A 22,000-nucleotide genomic window follows, 5' to 3' on the forward strand; every position below is an offset into this window, starting at 1 on the left:
CTGTCCTCTAAGCCTTCCGTTCTTGATAAGAACGAAAACCTGTCTAACCCTTGACCCGAGGCTTGGAGACCAAGGGTATGGCACAAATTATTGGGCAAGGGCATTAGAGAGTCCTGTGCCCTGTCGGGTCTCTCAAGTTTTATCTTGATAAAACTATAGAAAGTCGAGGTCAACGGACAATCTGCGGTGTTCCGTAAAAGACCAGACTAGTTCATGTCCAAGAACACCCTGGCATTATAGTCAAGGAGTTCTTTTAAGAAGTCTAATTCGTTATGTTTGCATAAAGATTTGAGATTTTTTCTTAATATGAATGCTCAAGAGGTGAGGGCGCGGCCTCGGAAACATTTCAACAGAGCATGACACTCAGTAACATCCTGAGTGCCACGCTTTAGCGAAGCAACTCTGTGTTCGCTTCATTTCACTCCCCTCTCCCCGACGGGATGTGAAGACGACATTTGAGATCTGTAAGTCGCTAGGACCATACATATCCGTAGATATATTATTAGGGGCAGCAAGCAACAAAAATCCTATCCTATAGAAAAGGGATAGGTGTGCTTTTAACTTTGAAGGGTTGGTCGCTTGAGGCGCGTTCCTTTTCTTTAGCCTAGAAGTTATGGAACTAACTTTGATAGGTTAGGTCAGGTGGTGGTTTTTAGCTTCGTTGCCCTCAGAAGTATGGTCATATGGTCTAGTCACATTGTGGTCACGCCCCCGTTGACAGATCATCTAGAGCGCACCAGCATTACAGGTCTCTACCTCGCTGGCAACTCTAGTAACGCAGAAGCAGACTTTGGTGACAGTAATACGGAAAAGTCGGCTAGCTAACAAGTGAGGAACCAAGATGTATATCATTGACTTAATTTAGTTTCCCAAAAATCCTATTCTGTCTCTTCCCACCATCCGAAGGTGGGATTCAGCTATATATATATCTGTCAGGTAAGTTTCATGAACAAAATGTTATTGTTATAATACAATTAAGTTTGTTCATACTTACCTGGCAGATATATATAATTAAAGTGCCCACCCAACCTCCCTCAGGAGACAGTGGCACTGATAAAATATGAATAGAAAATGGGGAATAGTTCCTGATATCCGCCTCCAGCGGCTGGGAATGGGTACTACCACCTGGCCGCCCACTGCGTGTGCCGCGAATTTTGAAATTCTGTCGGACTTCGGAGAATACAGCTATATATATATCTGCCAGGTAAGTATGAACAAACTTAATTGTATTATAACAATAACATTTTCATACATACTTACCTGGCAGATATATACGATTAATGGCCCACCCAGCCTCCCCGCAGGAGACAGGTGGAAGAGAGAAAATATGATAGAAAACAGGAATGGTTCCTAATCCTGCCACCCAGGGCAGGACGGTAGATCACCTGACCTACCTGCAGCGTGCCGCGAAATTTGAATTTCTGTCGGGGACGACGGAGTCTTAGCTATGTATATATCTGACAGGTAAGTATGTATGAAACTTTATTGTATCATAACAATATCATTTTTGTAATATTGCTCACATTTCTTTTATATGTACAGGTTAATTATGAGAAGTCTTAGTTTCCCAAGAACACTTCAATGCTGGAATACAGTGAAAGGATATATGGGTATACATCATTATAAATGGTATCACCCACCCCCTCCTGTACCCAAAGGCCACAAGGTATAGTAATCACATTTCTATGAAATGTCTTGGTTTGCAATGTAAGAGACTTAAACTTTTGATGTAAAGATTAGGATGTCATTTATAGCAGTAAAGGTTTTTGAAGGTTTGTAATGTGTAATATCGGTTTTTTTACAATCCCTTGATATAGTCAATACATCTTTACATGAAAAGTATACAGTTCAGTAAATTGTGATGTTTTGGTGATAAACACTGCGGTATTTCAGATATACTCATTTCATTTTATGAGCTCATTATGTTAATAAATTTTTTGCTGGGGCAGTTTCTTGCTTTTTTTGCAATGTACTGTACATAGCTTGTAATTGATTACTGCAGAGGTCATTACTAGTACTGTTACTGTTAATTTCATTTGTCAATATTACAGGGCATGACCGTCGACTTACGTTCAGATACTATCACAAAGCCCACAGAAGGCATGAAAAAAGCAATGATGGACGCACTTCTAGGGGATGATGTATATCGAGAAGATCCCACAGTATCAGGTATCTTCAATGATGTATTAGAATGATATTAGCTTTTAATTATGGGACTTACCCAGTGATTACATAGCTAAGAGTTTCACTTGCCCTGCAGTTAAATTCCAAATTGTTCCGATACGAATACAAACCATCGGTCCTTCACAATAGGAAGGTAACTAGCTAGCGGCAGCTGGAACGGTTGTAAGCTTCGAACAAGGGAGTTCGTAGTTAACTGCCTGTCCGACAGTGCGCGCACCGCGTGACTGGGAGCTGAAGAACCACTTTGCTTTTGGCCGCGTGGGTGGATGGACGTGTTCTTCATCGCTCTCTGCCCGCTTCTTTGTGGTATGCTTTGTGTTGTGTTCTCAAACTTGGTTTGTTTTGTGTGTGAAAGAATACTTTAAGTATGTGTACTTTGTTTTTTCATACAATCAACTTACCTGTCAGATATATACATAGCTAAGACTCCGTCGTCCCCGACAGAAATTCAAATTTCGCGCCACTCGCTACAGGTAGGTCAGGTGATCTACCGGCCTGCCCTGGGTGGCAGGACTAGGAACCATTCCCGTTTTCTATCAATATTTTTTCTGTCGCCGGTGGCATCAACATCGTTGCTGCTACCTCCTGACTGGAATTCGCTTTTCTAGACAATTGATCATCTTTTTTTTGGACTTTTTGGTGACGTACCTGGATCGTTGTTTTGGCATTCGCTACTGTGGACTGGATTTGGACTTGCTTTTGATTTTTCTTCAAGAATGTCTGATTCAAGTGGTTGTGGGAGAGTGTGTGTGAATGTAGGCTGCAAGGTGAGGATACCGAAGGCTTCGGTTGATCCTCACACTGTATGCCGCAAATGTAGAGGTTTTGACTGTTCTATTTCTAACACCTGTCATGAATGTGAGAGGTTGAATGTTGAGGAATGGAAGACTCTAACTTCTTACTTGAAGAAGTTAGAGAGGGATAGAGTCAGAAGGGCTGCATCTAAGGGTGCGGTAGTACAAGGCCTATTGAGCCTTTTAATGATTCTAACTCTTCTTTAAACTATGCATTTAGATTCTAATTCTGTATCAGGGCCTCACTGGCTTTACATTCAGATTTCGCCTCGGAAATTGGGGCTTGACTGAAGCTACACTTCATAGGATGAAATCCAAAATGGCTGCCATGAAAGGTAAGGATTGTGAAAGTGATTATTTTAGTGAAGTGAGTGTCCCCAGTGTCTCTGCGACGCTCCCAGGCCTAGACCTCTTTCAAGCTTCCAAGCCCAGAGGAGAAGAAAAGTCGAAAGCCGTACGGAGGTTGTGGAGAATTCCCCCCGGTCAGGCGTTCCCTTCAGCAGGCCTCTGTAGTTAGACAGACTGCTCAGGACCGCTATAGAAAAGCGTCCTCAGAGAGTGCTTCTCTTCGTCCGCCTCTCCCTCTCCTAAACGAGGTGGAAGGATTCGGACCTTTCCAGGCCCCTGAAAAGGCACTGGAAAGAACCTATGTTGGATTCAAGTCCCCGAACGGTTTTCGGAAGAAGCGCCTCCCTCGATCAAGAAAGCTAAGGGGGTTTGACGTCCCCCTGGCTTGGACAAAACTCCTTCGAGGTCTCCCTCTCCGTTGAGAAGACGCCGGAGAAGCTTCCCAAGAGGATTATTTTGCTGTCAAAGAACAGTTATCCGCCTTGGTAGGAGTCCTTTCGAAGGATCCTCCTCGTAGGAAAGACGTGAGGCTTCCTATCAAGAAGTCTCGTCTTCCTTCTCCCGCCAGGAGTGAGGCTCCTGTGGGACGTGAGGCGCGTGAGATCTCTTCCGATAGAGACTCATACAACGAATATGAAGCGCCAGACAAGTGCGAGGCGCCAGTCAAGCGCGAGTTTTCGTCCAGACGAGAAGCGTCTTATAGGATTGAAGCGCCAGATAAGCGCGAGCAACTTTACAGGCGCGAGGATTTGGTCAGGCGTGATACGTCTGCCAAGCCAGCAGCGTCAGCCAAGCGCGAGGATGCAGCCAGGCGCGAGGATGCAGCCAGGCGCGAGGATTCAGCCAGGCGCGAGGCGCCAGACAAGCGTCATCCTTACAAGGATATAGCGCCAGAAAGGCGCGAGGTTTCAGAGAGGCGCGAGGCACCAGTCAGGCGCGAGGCGCCAGCCAGGCGCGAGGCGCCAGCCAAGCGCGAGGAGCTAACCAGGCGCGAGACGTCTGATTTGTTTCATAGGGGCTCTGTACATGCTCTTAGCCCCTCTCCAATTAGGAGTTTGTCTCCCACAGAGAGAGTAATTGGGCAGGAAGACCCAGAACGAGAATTGAATTCTCCTTCTGATCCTATCTTGGAAGAGGACTCAGAAGACGAGACTCACGGCAGAGAAGGGCTGTCTAACTATAAAGTTTTGACAGCTCTCCTCCTTCAGGAATACAGAGATGCCTTGACCCCTGCCGCTCCTCCTTCTCCTCGCTCACTTTTTTCATGCTCCAAGACGCCAAAGTCGTCGGCTTTTCTGAAGATGAGGCCGACGATTTCTATGAAGAGAGCTCTTCAGTCTCTGGATAGCTGGATGCTAACCAAAAAGGAGTTAGTTAGAACGGTGTTCTGCATGCCTCCCGCTAGACTTACGGGCAAGAGAGGTATTTGGTACCAGACTGGGGAGAATATGGGGCTCACTCTCCCAGCTTCGGCTGAAGCCTGACTTATTTTCCAGTCTGGTAGACGCATCCAGGAGACATAGCCATTTCATAACGGCCTAGTAAATAAACTTTGGGGTTCTTTCGGAGTTGGATCATCTCCTCAAGGGACTTTTTCATATTTTGGAAGTCTTCAACTTCCTGGATTGGTCCCTTGGGGTGATGGCCAAGAAGGCCCATGCCTCGGAAGGACTCGATCCTGACATACTCCTTGCGATCTTGTCGTGCATTGACAAGGCGGTACAGGACGGCTCAGGGGAAGTCTCTTCTTTAATTGGAGCCGGTCTGAAGAAGAGATCTGTTTTTAGCGCTTTTCTGACGAAAGCAGTTTCGCATTCGCAATGGGCAGCTTTGTGTTTTTTATTCGCTCCCAGGTCTGACTTTCTGTTCCCTTCGCAGTTGGTGAGGGACATTTCCCGTTCGCTGACGGAGAAAGCGACACAGGATCTTCTCCTTCAATCGTCCAGGAAAAAGAGACCTGTGATGGTGGGAGACAAGAAAGGTGTTACTACGCCTCTGCAGCCCTTTCGAGGAGGTCCTCCCTCTAGAGCTCCCTGTAAAAGGAAAGCGACTGAGAAGAGAGGTAGAGCTTCTTTCCGTCCCCTTTAAAAGGGGAAAGTGAAGTGACGTTCCTCCAAACACCAGTAGGTGCCAGGCTCCGGGGTTTGCGGAAGCCTGGACTCTCATCGATACAGACGCTTGGGTCAATGTCTGTTCTACAGAAAGGATACCTCATTCCTTTCCTGGACAATCCTCCCCTGACGTCAACTCCGCGGGAATTGTCCGCCAATTACAAGGACCCTGTATTGAAAGATACTCTTCAACAAATGGTGGATCAAATGTGGGACAAGAGAGCAATAGAGCTAGTGCTGGATCAAAGCTCCCCAGGGTTTTACAATCGTCTTTTCTTGGTTGCGAAAGCCTCGGGGGGCTGGAGACCAGTTCTGGATGTCAGCGCTCTGAACAAGTTTGTTCAGAAACAGAAGTTCTCCATGGAGACTTCTGCATCAGTCTTGCGGCAACTCTTCGCCAAGGGGATTGGATGGTGTCTCTGGTTCTCCAGGATGCCTATTTTCACGTCCCGATTCATCCTTCGTCGAAGAAGTACCTCCGTTTCATGACGGGAGGAAGGATCTTCCAATTCAGAGCCTTGTGTTTCGGCCTTTTTCTACGCTCCTCAGTCTTCACGAGCCTTATGAAAAATGTGGCGAGATGGCTTCACCTGAAAGGTATCAGTATCTCTCTGTACCTAGACGACTGGCTCATCAGAGCAAAGTCAGAGAAACAGTGTTTGGAGGACCTTGCTTTGACACTAAACCGGATAAACAAAGACCTTAGGATTGCTCGTGAACCTCGAGAAGTCCCAACTGATCCCCAGCCAGAACTTGGTCTATCTGGGGATTCGGATGGATTCTCGGGGTTTTCGAGTATTTCCTTCTCAAGAGAGACTAACGAGAGGCTTAGAGAAAGTCTCTCTCTTCTTAGGGAAAGAACGTACTTCGGCGAGGGAATGGTTGAGCCTATTAGGGACACTTTCCTCGCTCGAAACAGTTTCTTTCCCTCTAGGAACACCTTCATCTCTCCCGTCCGCTTCATTCCTTCCTCAGAAGATCGTGGAACATAATGAACAGGACTTCTTTCGGACAGTTTTCCCATTCCGAGTTTGGATGAAGCGCCACTTAGAATGGTGGTTACTCCCACTGAAGGAAAACAAGGGTACTTCCCTAGAAACTCAGAACCCGAACCTTGTATTGTTTTCCGACGCGTCGGAAAAAGGTTGGGGAGCAACCTTGGGAAAGAGAGAGGTGTCAGGCACCTGGAATGCTCTTCAAGTGTCCTGGCACATAAACTGCAAAGAGCTGTTTGCCGTACACCTAGCCCTAAAGAGCTTCGAACCTTTAGTGAGGAACAAGATAGTCCAAGTGAATGCGGACAACACAGCCGCCCTTGCCTAAATTCGAAAGCAAGGAGGCACACACTCGTATGCCACTATACGAGCTCGCAAGAGACCTTCTTTTGTGGACATCACAGAAGAGGAACATCTCTCTTTTGACGAGGTTTGTTCAAGGAGTAAGGAACGTGAGAGCAGACAGGCTGAGCAGGAGGAACCAGGTCCTTCATACCGAATGGACCCTCCACTCAGAAGTTTGTCGGAATCTCTGGTCTCTTTTGGGGACTCCTCATGTCGACCTCTTTGCCACGTTCCTCTCAAAAAGACTGGAAGTCTTTTGCTCAGTAGTAGAAGACCCCAGAGCTCTAACAGTAGACGCCTTCCTTCTAGATTGGTCTCATGTAGACGTTTACGCATTTCCCCCATTCAAGATTCTGGGGCAATGCTCAGGAAGTTTGTGACATCAAAGGGACGAAAATGACCCTGATAGCCCCCTTTTGGCCAGCTCAAGAGTGGTTTCACGGAGGTGCTGGAGTGGATGGTAGACTTCCCCAGATCCCTCCCACAAAGGAAGGATCTTCTCAGACAACCAACACTTTGAGAGGTTTCATCCAAAGCCTCCCCGCTCTCGCTCTGACTGCCTTTCGACTATCGAAAGACTTGTCAGAGCGAGAGGCTTTTTCTCGCAAGGCAGCGAGCTCGATCGCTAGAGCCGGAGAACTTCCACTATCCGAGTTTACCAATCGAAGTGGGAAGTTTTTAGAAGGTGGTGCAAGTCGAAGAAGTTGTCCTCCTCCAGTACCTCTGTAACAGAAATCGCTGATTTTCTGTTATATTTGAGAGAGGAATCTCGTCTCTCCGTAGCCACTATAAAGGGCTATAGGAGTATGCTTTCGGCCGTCTTTAGGAATAGAGGCCTAGATCTGGTGGGAAATGATAGAGATTCTACATGATCTGATTAGATCTTTTGAGACCATGAAGTCTAAGATTACTTCTCCCCCTAACTGGAATCTCGACGCCCATGGTCCTGAAGTTCTTGTCCTCAGCAAGATTTGAACCTCTGCATTTGCCTCGTTTCGTGACCTAACAAGAAAATGTTTGTTTCTTTTGTTACTGGCGACGGCTAAAAGAGTTAGTGAGCTTGCACGCCCTTAGTGATAAAGTGGGTTTCAAACTAGATTCAGCCATCGTTCATTCAAGATTCTATTTTTGGCGAAGAATGAAAATCCTTTGAATCCCTGGCCGAGAAACTTCGAAGTTAAAGGCTTATCGGGTCTCGTCGGCAGGGAAACGGAGAGGTCTCTTTGCCCAGTAAGGGCTTTAAGTTGTTACATGCAGAGAAAGAAACAGTTGGGAGGTTCTAGACAAGGTCTTTGGTGCTCGGTGAAGGATCCATCAAGACCTATGTCCAAGAATGCTTTAGCCTTTTTTGTCAGGAACGTCATTACTGATGCTCATAAGGCTTGCACGGATGACTCTTTCAAACTCCTGAGAGTAAGAGCTCATGAAGTGAGAGCAGTAGCTACGTCTCTCTCCTTTCAGAGAAATATGTCACTAAAGAATATCTTGGAAGCGACATATTGGAGGTGTAATTCAGTGTTTGCTTCTCACTATTTAAAGGACGTTCGTGTGACCTACGAAAATGTTTTTTTTTCTTTGAGGTCCTTTCGTGTCTCCGGGCACAATCCTGGGTACAGGAGCTAACACCAATCCTTTAAATGATGCATAAGTCTAATAGATATGTTCTAGACTTTCTGCTGAGCAGGTGCAGGTGCCGCACAGGCGGCCGTCAGCTTTCGTTCAGTAAGGAACTCTTGTGATATCTTTTATTAGATGAGTATTATAAATTTTGTTTTTTTTTTTTTTTTGGAAAATTAATGTGTGCGTGTGCAATTTGGTTTAGAGTTATGGTTGTTGTGAAGAGTTTGGGGATAACTCGGTGCAATTTTTAATACTAACATGGTGGTTAGGATCAGGTGGTCGGGATTGGTTGTGTGCTCCTTCATAAGGCGTGTTGTCATATAAGTGGATCAGCACCCATTGACAAAGTCCTTTCAGGCTCTGCCGAGTAAGTGGATAAGACCAGACCCCTTCGGCAGACCCACAAGAACTCTTGGCCATAGATCACATATCTCGCTAAAGTTTCTTGAGGTGATGCAGACTCCTGGGCTACAGCCACAAAGTCTACCACCTATCAGGTAGGACCCAAGGTTTTTTTTTTTTGTTTATACCTACAACATATGTTGTTTACCTGTCTATTCCAGAAGTAGCTGTCTCTTACCCTCCACCGAAGGGTGCCAATCAGCTATGTATATATCTGACAGGTAAGTTGATTGTATGAAAATGATATTGTTATGATACAATAAAGTTTCATACATACTTACCTGGCAGATATATACGATTAGGGCCCACCCAGCCTCCCCGCAAGGAGACAGGTGGAAGAGAAAAAATATGATAGAAAACGGGAATGGTTCCTAGTCCTGCCACCCAGGGCAGGCCGGTAGATCACCTGAGCTACCTGTAGCGAGTGGCGCGAAATTTGAATTTCTGTCGGGGACGACGGAGTCTTAGCTATGTATATATCTGCCAGGTAAGTATGTATGAAACTTTATTGTATCATAACAATATCATTTTTGCAATTAATGATGGATCCTCGTGACTTGGAGCTGTCCCCGCACCCCCCCCCATCAGCCGCAGAGTTTGCCCTGGTGTGGAAGGCCGTAAGTGCGGGGTCTTTCGCTTCTTCCCTGGGGAGCGTGAATGCTCTTGGGCCGAGCCCTGTGATGTTTGTAATTCATGGACGGAGGAGCAGTGGGTGCTGTACGAAGGTAGGAGGAAGCGACATAGCCTGCCAAGGAGTCCTTGGAAAAGCTCTCCAGCGACTCCCTTGGTCACAGACACGTCTTCCTTCCTGCCGCCATCTCAGCTCCCGCGTATGGCTCCTACCCCATCGGGAGGGGTTTCTCGTTCTTTCTCTTCGCCCGATCCGTCGAGCGTAGTGGAGGGGGCAAGATACTCTAACGTACAGCTGCATTCGGGGTCTTCCATTCGCTTGGGGTGGGGCTCCCCCCACCCCCGTGCGAGGGGTAACCCCTCTTGCTTGCCCGACTTTTGCTTCCTCAGGTGCTCCTGCTGCGGGCGACGACCTCGGCCAGGTTTGGTTCTTGCTGGGTCTCCAGGGCACACTGAGCATTCAGGGGCTGCTGCATCATCTGGCGGGTGCTGTTCCGGTCACCCATGGACCGGTAACCACCACCACCACCACTGTCTCAACCCCAGGGTATGCTGCCCCACCTCACCTGGTCTACACTCAGCATGAGGCTTCGGTGACTCCTTCGGCTGCTGTGCAGGCCCCGATTGCTGCCTTTCCGAGGAGGGGCGTGCCTCCTCCACCTGGGTTCATCGCTCTTGCCCCAGCCCCTGACTTTCGGTGCCCTAAGAGTTTGCCCCTGGATCTGCCACGGGTACCCAGGATGTCGCTGGCTGCTGCCCTGTCTCCTGCCGTACCTGTTTTGCCTGCTGTACCTGCCGCTCCTGCCGTACCTGCCTTGCCTGAGCCAGCCCCTGACGACGTTGTTCCTGCCCGTGGTGTTGCTGCCCCAGTCACAGGTCCTTCCGGACAGGTGCAGCCGGGCTGTGTTGCTTCGGCAATAGCCCCGGCTCCTGCCTGGATGGAGGACCTGACGTCCATCCTGAGGGAGCTGTCGAAGAAGAAGAGGAAGGTGTCGTCGTCGTCTTCGTCTTCGTCGTCTTTGTCGTCACCTGCTGCCGCCTCTTCCCCTTCAACTTCCAAGGCTTCCAAGCTGCTTCGGGAGCTGGGCCCGTCTCTCCTTCCGCAAGGAAGAAGAAGACGGGGACCAGAGGGGTACCGGCTAACACCGGTACTTCCTCGCCTGGTGCTAGAGGTCCTACCTCTACACCAGGTTCCGGCTCTGCCTCTCGTTCGCGAGAGGTACCGAGGCACAGAGCGGAAGGCTGGCGAGAGTCGCTCAGGTGACTCTCACCAGGCCAGCGATCGCTCTTGTAGCAAGCTGCAGGCTATCAGGGTTGCCGTGATGGTCCCAGACCGGCCACAGGCTGAGGCTGGGAAGAGGTCCCTTCGATCGCAGGAACCAGCCCCAGCTGGTTCCAGTGGCCTCTGCAGGTCTCCTGACCGCTGCTCCCACCGGGACCGGACAGGTAGGGAGACCAGCAGCAGCTCCTCTGACGCACGGGACCGGGGCCGTTGTTCTCGGTCCAGCCGCTCTCCCCAGGAGAACCGCGCGACCAGGCCTGCAGCTCGATCACCACCGCGGGTTGGCGATCACCTGCAGCCCTCAAGCACACCGGTTCTGCCAGTGAGCGAGGGGGGAGCATCAGGTCTTCCTCTCCGGTTCCTTCAACTTCTTCGGGCTACACCGGGAAGGGCGAGGCGACACAGAGTGTCACGGTCCCGCCACGACGCCCTTCGAGCCAGGCACGGTCTTAGGACCGACCAGGTCGTACGCGCAAGTGGCAGGAGGAGACCAGGAGGGGTCTGTCGCTGTTCCTCCTTCTGAAGGAATAGGTTCTCGAGAGGCGTTCTTGCTGGAGGGGCTTGATGGTCCAACTCCTCAAGACGCAGTCACTCCCAAGATCCAGAGGTCGTTTGCAGAGGTTATTGTGCTGATTCGTCAGCACAACGACCTCAGGGAAGGATCGCCGCTCCCACCTTCTGAGCCCACGTCCCGGCTCGAGTCGTTCTGGGGGCCTAAGAAGGAACCCAAGACGACAGTGGGTCTGCTGCGATCAGAGCTGGCCGACTCGGTGCTGGGCCAGGTGGACTCTCTCGTCTCCGGACAAGAGGGTTCGCTACGGTCCGGTAGGTCGTCCAAGCTACTTCCCCCGCCTTTACTGCAACAGAGGAAAGTTCTACGTGCCTTCCTGGGGTGTCTCTGCAGCAGCTCCTGTTGGAGAACTTGTGATTCTCGCAACAAGAGGCACTTGCACTGGAATCCACCGCCATGGCGGCTTTCCAGGCAGTCTTCTGGCTGGACCTGTGGTCCCTCACAGTGTCCAAGGTCGCGGCCACTTCGGGAAATATCACTCCTGAAGGTGACCCAGCTTTCGGGAGGCTATGCCAGTCTTGGGGTAGGGCCATCTCCTGCCTCGCCCACCAGACGGTAAACCTGTCGCCCAACCTGGTACTTCGGCGTAGGGATGCAGTCCTCACTCGAGTGTCCAGGGCGACTGGGTGTGAGGCGGCATTGGGTCTTCACAACGGACCAGTGCGGAGTTCCTCCTCTCTTCCCAGGAGAGATGGTGGATGCTGCGGTGGAACGACGGCACACTGATGACAGTAACCATCTGGTACACCAGGCAGTCTCAAAGGCTTCTGGGCAGCCTCGATCGACTGGGGCCAAACCCAAGAGCTTGGTTAGCGCTTCCTCGGCTGCTAAGACGATTGCATCGTTGAAGCCCCAAGGAAAGACTCTGCCTTCGACTTCTGCCAGGGGCGGTTGCAATCAGCCCCCCTCCCAGCCCTCCTTTCCACGGGGAGGAGCGGGAAGAAGTCGAAGAGAGGCGGGAAACGCTAGGGACGGCGTTCCCCCTCACCTGCTGCCGGAAGTGTGGGGGTGCCTGGCGAGCCATTGGGCAACATGGCAGCGCTACGTTGCGGAGACCTCGATAGTAGACGTCCTTTGGGAGGGGTATCTACTACCCTTCGAGTCTCGGCCGAGTGACTCTCATCCTTAGGAGTCTGACTTGAAGGCCCTTCGAGCCACTCCAAGAGTCGTCAGACAGGGATCTGACCTTCAAGACCCTCCTCTTGCTGGCCCTGGCATCGGCGAAGAGAGTAGGGGAACTTCATAGTCTTTCCTTCAACGTCAAGCATACCAGGGGATGGGGATCTGTGACGCTCGATTTCGTCCCGAACTTCGTAGCTAAGACTCAGAATCCTTCGGTCCTTGACGACCGGTTCGAGTCTTTCACAATCCCCTCCCTTATGGACATCACCAACAACGATACGGATGAGATGCTGCTTTGTCCTGTGAGGGCGCTACGGCGCTATCTGAAGAGAACTCGGCACCTCAGGCCTGAGTGTCGACGCCTCTTTGTTAGCACCATTGTGACCAAGAAAGAAGTATGTATCCAAGAACACACTTTCTTTCTGGCTACGTGAGGTGATCAGGAGGGCGTATGAAGCTGATGGTAGCGACGACATCCGTACCCTTCATCCGAGAGCCCATGAAGTCAGAGGTATTGGTCCTTCCCTTGCGTTCTGCAAGAACTTCTCCGTGGCGCAGGTCCTGAAGGCAGGGGTCTGGTCAAACCAGACCACCTTTACCTCCTCCTACCTTCGGGATATTGCCCACAGGTCCTTGGACACTTTTTCCTTGGGACCCGTGGTGGCTGCTCGACATGTTGTGTAGCTTACCCAACACCCGAGCGGACAGAACAGCGTCGAATCCTTGTGTGACTGCATGTATGGATGAGTGAATGAGAGTGTGACTGGCTTGTCTTCCCCATCTTTTTCTCCCCCTCTACCTGTGGGCAGATGGACGCAGTCGTCACTACGCTGGAGTAGGATACGATGCAGGTGAGCTATTCGACCGAGCCCCATCCTATCCCTTTCATTAGGGATAGGAGCAAATATCCACCTCTTCCCCCAACAATGGGGTGAAGTGGAAGCCAACAAGAGACAAACCCATGACTTTATATGCCTCTTGCAGTAGGAACAAGTTCTTGCTTTCTAGTTTTTATACATTCAACTTACCTGTCAGATATATACTTAGCTTTAGACTCCGTCGTCCCGACAGAAATTCAAATTTCGCGCCACATGCTACAGGTAGGTCAGGTGATCTACCGTCCTGCCGCTGGGTGGCAGGAATAGGAACCATTCCCGTTTTCTATCAGATTCTTTCTGTCGCCGGTACTGTCAACATTGTTGTTGGTACCTCCTGGCTGGAATTCTTTTTTCATCGCAATTGATCTTCTTGACCGACTTTTGCTGACGTACCTGGATCGTTGTATTGGCATACGCTATTGAGAACCTAAAAACGACCTTAGACATGATTCGATCTCTAGGATTACTCGTGAACCTCGAGAAGTCTCAGATGATCCCCAGCCAGAACCTGGTTTATCTGGGGATTCAGATGGATTCTCGGGGTTTTCGAGTTTTTCTTTCGCAGGAAAGACTCATACGAGGCTTTATGAAAGTCTCAAACTTCTTAGGGAGAGAACAAAGTTCAGCGAGGGAATGGTTGAGCCTTCTAGGAACTCTTTCCTTGCTGGAACAGTTCTTCCCCCTAGGGAGACTTCATATTCGCCCCCTGCAATTCTTCTTAAAGAAAGTATGGAACTGGAAGACAGGACAACTTTCGGACTCATTCCAGATACTTCTCGAGGTAGAGAATCACTTGAGATGGTGGTTAGTGCCTCTCAAAAAGAATGAGGGAGTGTCCTTATCCGTGCCGAACCCAAACCAAGTGTTGTATTCAGACGCTTCGGAAACAGGATGGGGTGCGACGCTAGGAACAAGAGAAGTGTCAGGCACCTGGACGAACGAGCAGATGTTATGGCACATCAACTGCAAAGAATTGATAGCCATACACCTTGCTCTCAAGTACTTCGAATCAATAGTCAGAGACGGGGTGGTCCAGGTCAACTCGGACAACACCACCACTCTGGCATACATTCGAAAGCAAGGCGAGACTCATTCGTTCTCCCTCTTCGAACTGGCGAGGGATCTCTTAGTTTGGGCAAAGGAGAGAAACATCATCCTCCTCACGAGATTTGTCCAAGGAGAGAGGAACGTGAGAGCAGACAGACTGAGCAGGAGGAACCAGGTCCTTCCCACAGAGTGGACCCTCCACTCAGAGGTCTGTCTACGTCTTTGGGCTCTATGGGGGAGACCTCACATAGACCCATTTGCCACGTTCCTCTCCAAAAGGATAGACATCTTCTGCTCTTCAGTAGAAGATTCGAGAGCATTCGCTGTCGACGCCCTTATACTAGATTGGTCGGGCCTCGATGCATACGCCTTTCCCCCATTCAAAATTCTGGGCGAAGTAATCAGAAAATTTGTGGCCTCAAAGGGGATGCGCATGACTCTATTGGCCAGCTCAAGATTGGTTCACAGAGGTACTGGAATGGACGGTGGACTTCCCCAGATCTCTTCCAAACAGAGCAGATCTGCTCAGACAACTCTATATTGGCCAGCTCAAGATTGGTTCACAGAGGTACTGGAATGGACGGTGGACTTCCCCAGATCTCTTCCAAAAACGAGCATATCTGCTCAGACAACCCCACTTCGAGAGGTATCATCAAAACCTCCCCGCTCTCGCTCTGACTGCCTTTCGACTATCGAAAGACTCGTCAGAGCGAGAGGCTTTTCTCAAAAAGCTGCAAAGGCTATCGCTAGAGCCCGTAGACCTTCGGCTATACGAGTCTATCAATCGAAGTGGGAAGTCTTTAGGAGATATTGTAAATCGAAGAAGCTGTCCTCCTCCAATACCTCTGTGAACAACATTGCAGATTTCCTTCTTTTCTTGAGGGAGGAATCGCATCTTTCCGTATCCACTATAAAAGGGTACGAGTATGCTTTTCAGCTGTTTTCAGGACAGAGGCCTAGAAATAGCTGATAATAAGGATCTTCATGATCTGATCCGGTCTTTCGAGACTTCAAAAATCAATACTCCTAGAACCCCGAGCTGGAATCTGGACGTAGTCCTAAAATTTCTAACCTCGAAGCGGTTCGAACCTCCACACCTTGCCTCCTTCAGAGACATTACGAGAAAATGTTTATTCCTGTTGTCTCTCGCTACAGCCAAAAGAATGAGCGAGATACACGCTCTTGATTCTAGGGTTGGTTTTAAAGGAGAGGCTGCCATTTGTTCGTTCCAGACTTTATTTCTGGCGAAAAATGAAAAACCTTCAAAGCCCTGGCCCAGGAGCTTTGAAGTAAAGGGCCTGTCGAACCTAGTAGGCAAAGAAATTGAGAGGTCCCTTTACCCGGTCAGAGCCCTTAAATTTTACCTGAGTAAAAAGAAGCAGCTGGGAGGTTGTCAACAGGGTCTATGGTGTTCTGTAAAGGATCCTAAAAGACCCATGTCTAAGAACGCCTTAGCCTTCTTTGTAAGAAGTGTGATTTCTGAGGCTCACAATGATTGCCCAGATGACTCCTTCAAACTTCTTAGAGTTAAAGCTCATGAAGTTCGAGCGGTTGCTACGTCTCTAGCCTTTCAAAGGAATATGTCGCTGAAGAATATTCTCGAAGCGACATATTGGAGATGCAATTCAGTTTTTGCATCTCATTACCTGAAGGATGTCAGGGTAACTTATGAGAAGTGCTTCTCTCTCGGTCCGTTTGTGTCAGCGGATACGTTGCTGGGGCTTGGAGCAAACATTGATCCTTAATTTTTGTGTATGTACGTAAACCCTATAGTTAGAGATGTTCTTGGTTTTTGACTGTCAAAGGCACTAGGCGTCGCACAGGTGACCGTTGCTTTTTGTCAGAAGGAACTGAGGAATATCCGACAAATAAGGGTGTACAACATTTTTTTTTGGTACTTGTGTGTGTGCGCATATGGTGGTGTTGAGTTTTTGGGTTGTTGTCAGGAGTTGGGGATACTCCTTACAATCTTTAGAACTAACACAGGTGTTAGGATCAGGTGGTCGGGATGTATGTTTTTTTTGCTCCCTCGTATATGCTTTTAAAGCAGGTGTATTGTCATATTAGTGGATTAGCACCCATTGACAAAGGCCATTTAGGCTCTGCCGAGTAAGTGGATAAGACCCCATTGGCAGACCCACAAGATCTCTTAGCCATAGATCACTATCTCGCTGAGGCTCTTGAAGCGAAGCAGACTCCTGGGCAGTAGCCACGAAGTCTTCCGCTTAATCAGGTAGGAACCAAGGTTTATCTGTACCTACAACGTATGTTGTTTACCTGTCTATTTCAGTATTTAGCTGTCTCTCACCCACCACCGAGGGTGCCAATCAGCTAAGTATATATCTGACAGGTAAGTTGAATGTATAAAAATGATATTGTTATGATACAATAAAGTTTTATACATACTTACCTGCAGATATATACGATTATGGCCCACCCAGCCTCCCCGCAGGAGACAGGTGGTAGAGAGAAAGAATCTGATAGAAAACGGGAATGGTTCCTATTCCTGCCACCCAGCGGCAGGACGGTAGATCACCTGACCTACCTGTAGCGTGTGGTGCGAAATTTGAATTTCTGTCGGGACGACGGAGTCTAAAGCTAAGTATATATCTGTAGGTAATTATGTATAAAACTTTATTGTATCATAACAATAGCATTTTAAGAGGTACGCTTGCCTCCCTCTTATTACTTGGGTCCAGAGGCCTGACCATTGATCCTGCGGTACATACCCCGATCATTTGGCAGAGGCTAGGATCCCTCCCTCTGCTCTTACAACTAGGGAGGGAATCCAAGGTTGGGCGAACACCAGTCTGTTCTTAAGACTCAGATTCCTCCCACCAAGAAGTGAGTCTTCCTATTGTAAAGGACTGATGGTTTGTATTCGTATCGGAACAAATAACAATTTGTCAAAAATTGTATTTTTCCTAACTATACAAACCTGAGGTCCTTTACACATAGTCCCACCTCATGCCACCCCTCACTCTGCGTTTCCTGGGCCTGAAGCAGTGGTTCTTCATCTCCCAGTCGCGCGGCGCGTTCACTGTCGGACAAGCAGTTAACTACCGAACTCCCTTGTTCGAAGCTTACGACTGTTCCAGCTGCCGCTAGCTACCTTCCTATTGTAAAGGACCTCAGGTTTGTATAGTTAGGAAAAATACAATTTCACATAAGTGACTTACCAAACAATTACATTAGCTGTATGCTTTCTTACCTGGCAGTCGAAAATTCAAATTCCTGGCGGCGGTAGCAGCACTGCCATTGTTCGTGTAGGTGATACAGATCCTGCCCACTTTCGGGAATACCTGGTACTGCTGAGCTTGGGACTTCAATTCGTTTTCTGCCGGCCACGGGGTAACACCGGTGGTTTGTGTTGCAGTCGACTTTCATCGCCATTGGGGATTTTTTCTTTTTGGTGATGTACAATTTCTTGGTTGGCTTTTTTGCTTCATCAGTTAGCTGCCTAGTTATTAACGATTTATTACGAATATGTCTGATGCTAGTTCTTCTTCAGTTAGGTTTTGCAGCAGTGGTTGCAAAACTAGATTAGCTAAGCTTTGTTACGATCCGCACTCCAAATGTGTTAAATGTAGGGGTCAGTGCTGTAGCAAGGAATTACCTTGTGATGAGTGCTGGAGTTTAGATGAACAAGGTTGGAAGACTTTTCAAGCTCATTTGGATAAGGTGGACAAAGATAGGAAAAGTAAAGCAGCTCTTAGAGCGGGTAGTAAAACTAGAGTAGAGACAACTCCCATGCCTTTAGAGGCAAACAAACCGTCACTATCTTCTCCACTTTTATCGAATATTTCTCCTATTGATAGTCCTCCAACTTCAGTACCAATTACTCCAGACCAGGTATCCCATGTTTCCGATCCCAACGCCATTTCCTTGTTAGAGTCCCAGATGGACAAGAAATTTGAGTTCTTGGCAAAATCCGTTATGGATTTGGGTATGTCGTTTCGTGCGTTCGTAGAGAAGTCAAGTGAAAAGGCCAGTGTTAGGCCAAGTGTCAGTGTCAGTGTCGTGTCCGAGGAGGCAGCTGTCCGTTCCCCCTGTTCTCCTAGATGAAGGTCACTGTCATACTCCCCAGCTCCCGGGAGAAGACATACCGGAGGTCGAAGGGAGACTGGGGGAGTTTGCCCACGGTCAGTCGCTGACTCTGTCGACGTAGTCGACTCGCGAGTGTCCAGAAAACACCGCTGGAAAGGCGTAGATATCAGTGACGCGCAATTGTCGTCTGACTCGGAAGTGCAGTCGCCTGTGTCGAGGCGAAAAGTGTGGAGTGATTAAGTGTCACGCCCGTTGAAGAGAAATGCCCAGCGTACGTTAAGAAATCCAAGGAGCACTGGAGTCCACAACCTTCCTGCAGTTTCGCACCAGACCAGTTTTTCCGGGAAGATCATCAGTCCTCTTCGGATAGCGTAACTTCTGAAGGAGTCAGACGCTCATGTGCGTTACAGCGCTCGCGCGCTTGCTAGACTGCCTCGCCTCGTTGTGTATTGATAGTAGTTTCGACTCGTTCGCATCATTCGTCTCGAGCTGTTTCGACTCGTTCGTCTCATTCGCCTCATTTGCCTCGAGCATCTTTGACTCGCTCGCCTCTGACGTCTCGAGCTGTTTCGACTCGTTCGCCTCATTCGCCTCGAGCTGCTTCGACTCGTTCGCCTCATTCGTCTCGAGCTGTTTTGACTCGCGCGCCGCATTCGCATCAAGCTGCTTTGACTCGTTCGCCTCATACGTCTCGTGGTGTTTCGACTCCCAGTCGTTCGTTTTCGAAGAAGAGTCGTACGACAGCCACGACTTTGTTTTCGCCTAAGGATGATGTGAAGGCCAAACCCTTGCTAGAGGATTCCGCTTTGGGTCCCTTTAAACATCAACTTCAAGAATTGATGGTCTTTTTAAAGAAGACAACGAGCCAGACGGAAGAGGAAGATGGGGTATCGGCCGTTCTGTCGGAAGAGGAAACTCAAGACCAGGATGCGAAGCCCTCCTCTGCTTATTCTAGTCTGTTAAGGTTTCTTTTACAGACTTATCCAGATTTTTTTGAACCTGGTTCGCCTTCTTCACCTCCGTCAATGTTTGTGAAGGATAGGAGATCAGCGCCTTCGGGGTTACCGAAACTAGTTCTTTCTCAGTCCTCGAAGAAAGCACTGAAGGAAGTAGAAGAGTAGCTTGCTAAGAAGAGGGAGTCAGGCAAGGCTTTGTTCGCTTTTCCTCTATCAGAGCTGCAGAATAAAACCTACAGGTTTTAGGCGACAGGAGAAGTTCCTTCTTTGGGAGTTTCTGCCTCCTCCCAAAGAGACTTCTCCGGTCTTGTGGACTCAAACAGAAGAGCAGCGTTCTCAGCTGCAAAAGTGCTGTTCTCTTCATCCGAGTTGGATCACCTGGTGAAGAACTTAGACAAGTTGATCGAAGTCTTCAGTTTTCTGGATTGGACTATTGCAGCGTTAGCCAGAAAAATTGAAGATTGCCAGTCTCTAGGTGAGGATTTTTCTGCCGACTGGCTCAATGTGTTGTCCTGTGCGGACAGGGCAGTGAGAGACGGTTCAGGGGAATTGGCCGCCCTATTCACTATGGGACTACTAAAGAAGAGAGAACGGTGGTGCTCCTTCACATCTCGAGGAGTAACCACGAACCAAAAATCAGCTTTGTTGTTCTCCCCCCTGAGTAAATCTCACCTATTTCCAGAAGAAACCATTAAGCATGTGCTGTCGGACCTCGAGAAAAAGTCCACCAATGATCTTCTCTTTCAGTCAGCGAGAAGACCTAAGGAACCTCCAGCGACAGGAGCCAAAGCTTCTCCTCTACAAAAGCATCCCTTTCGAGGAGGTAAATTGAGGTGGCAGCAGAGACCAAGAACAAATCTACGAACCGCCTCAAAGTCTACCAAGAAACCTTTTAAGTCAGAGAAATGATCGGAAGGTCCTTCACACACCCATGGGGGCAAGACTCCACGACTACTGGGAGGAATGGAGTCGAAGAGGAGCAGAACAGTGGGTAATTCAGGTGCTTCGAGAGGGATATGTGATCCCTTTTACGCAGGATCCACCACTGTACAATACACCTGTCTGTCTGACAGCATACTCGACAGGATCAACAAGACCTTTGGCTTTAGCCAAAGAAGTAGAAGGGCTCATCAACAAAGAGGCCATAGAGGAAGTAACGGACAAAAACTCCCCAGGGTTTTACAACAGGCTCTTCATAGTCCCCAAGGCATCAGGGGGATGGAGGCCTGTGTTGAACGTAAGCGCTCTGAACCTCTTCATCCGGAAGACAAAATTCCGAATGGAAACCAGTTGATCGGTAATGTCGGCCATCCAGTCAGGCGACTGGATGGTATCTCTCGACATGAAGGATGCATACTCCCATGTCCCCATACATCAGGACTCCAGGATGTTCCTGAGATTTGTCTTCAAGAAGAGAGTCTTCCTGTTCATAGCCCTCTGCTTCGGTCTGTCAACCGCCCCTCAAGTATTTACTCGGATTCTCACTCCTCTGGGAACGTGGCTGCATTTGATGGGGATCAACACAGCTTTTTACTTAGACGACTGGCTCCTGAGAGCCAGATCCAGGCGTTAGTGTGTGAAGGACTTGGAGAAGACACTTACTTTGACACAACAATTGGGTATCATAGTAAACACGGAGAAGTCCCAATTGATTCCAACTCAGAGGATTCTCTATTTAGGGATGATACTACTCTCTCTAGCTTTTCGGGTTTTTCTCTCCCCGAAGAGGATAGAGTCCTGCCTATCAACAGTCCAGCAATTTCTGGTTCGCCTGTCCTGCTCGGCGCTCGAATGGATGAGCCTACTCGGGACCCTGGCTTCAGAGGAGAGTTTTGTCAGGTTAGGACGCCTACACATGAGGCTGCTTCAGTTCTTCCTGAAAGCAAATTGGTCTCGGAAGACACAGTCGGACTCACTAGTTTTCCCCCTGACGGAAGAGATAAAGATGGATTTTCATTTTGTGGCTTTTGAGGGAAAGTTTACAAGAAGGAATCTCCCTAGTCATGTCGAACCCCGACCTGCAGTTCTTCTCAGACACCTCAGACAGCGGATGGGGAGCCCTCCTAGCAGACATGAGTGTCAGGTCTGTGGACAGAATGAGAAAAGACCTTGCCCATCAATGGGAAGGAATTGAAGGCCATCCTCTTAGGGCTACAAGCGTTCGACCACTTAGTCACGGGATAATAAGAGAGGTCTTAAACAAGCTTCAATCACACCAGAATGTGACAATGACCCTAGTGGCGCCATTCTGGCCCAGGAAAGAGTGGTTCCCGGACCTTCTCAATCTGCTGGTGGATTTTCCCAGACTACTTCCACAAAATCCATCGCTTCTCAGACAACCCCATTTCAACCGATATTACCAAGGGTTGTCTGCTCTGGCCCTGACAGGATTCAGACTGTCAGGAACCTGGTCAGAGCAAAAGGGTTTTCGTGAAGGGCGGCAGAGGCTATTGCTAGCTGCAGAAGAAGCTCTTCTGCCAAGCTCTACCGGTCCAAGTGGAGAGTTTTTAGGTCATGGTGCAGACGACATAGCATCTCTTCTGCTGAGACATCTATAACAGAAATTGCAGAATTTTTTTTATTTCTGAGGGACACCAAGAAGTTGGCCACTTCAACTATTAAAGGATATAGGGCCATGCTTTCATCGGTTTTCAAGCATAGAGGCCTT

At 48.9% G+C, this 22,000-nt stretch overlaps 1 protein-coding gene across 7 annotated transcripts in view; it reads left to right on the top strand.

Moving 5' to 3' along the window:
- Positions 1-22,000, top strand: part of LOC135223690 (uncharacterized) — a 171,259-nt gene that overhangs the window by 36,595 nt on the left and 112,664 nt on the right. For all 7 annotated transcript variants that reach the window (XM_064262390.1, XM_064262396.1, XM_064262394.1 and 4 more), the window contains exons 2-3: positions 1,543-1,666; positions 2,052-2,169. In XM_064262390.1, coding sequence (XP_064118460.1) covers positions 1,543-1,666; positions 2,052-2,169 — 242 coding nt within the window. The remainder of the gene's footprint in view (positions 1-1,542; positions 1,667-2,051; positions 2,170-22,000) is intronic.

This window comes from Macrobrachium nipponense, chromosome 10 (assembly GCF_015104395.2).
Source record: "Macrobrachium nipponense isolate FS-2020 chromosome 10, ASM1510439v2, whole genome shotgun sequence".
NCBI classification, from domain to species: domain Eukaryota; kingdom Metazoa; phylum Arthropoda; class Malacostraca; order Decapoda; family Palaemonidae; genus Macrobrachium; species Macrobrachium nipponense.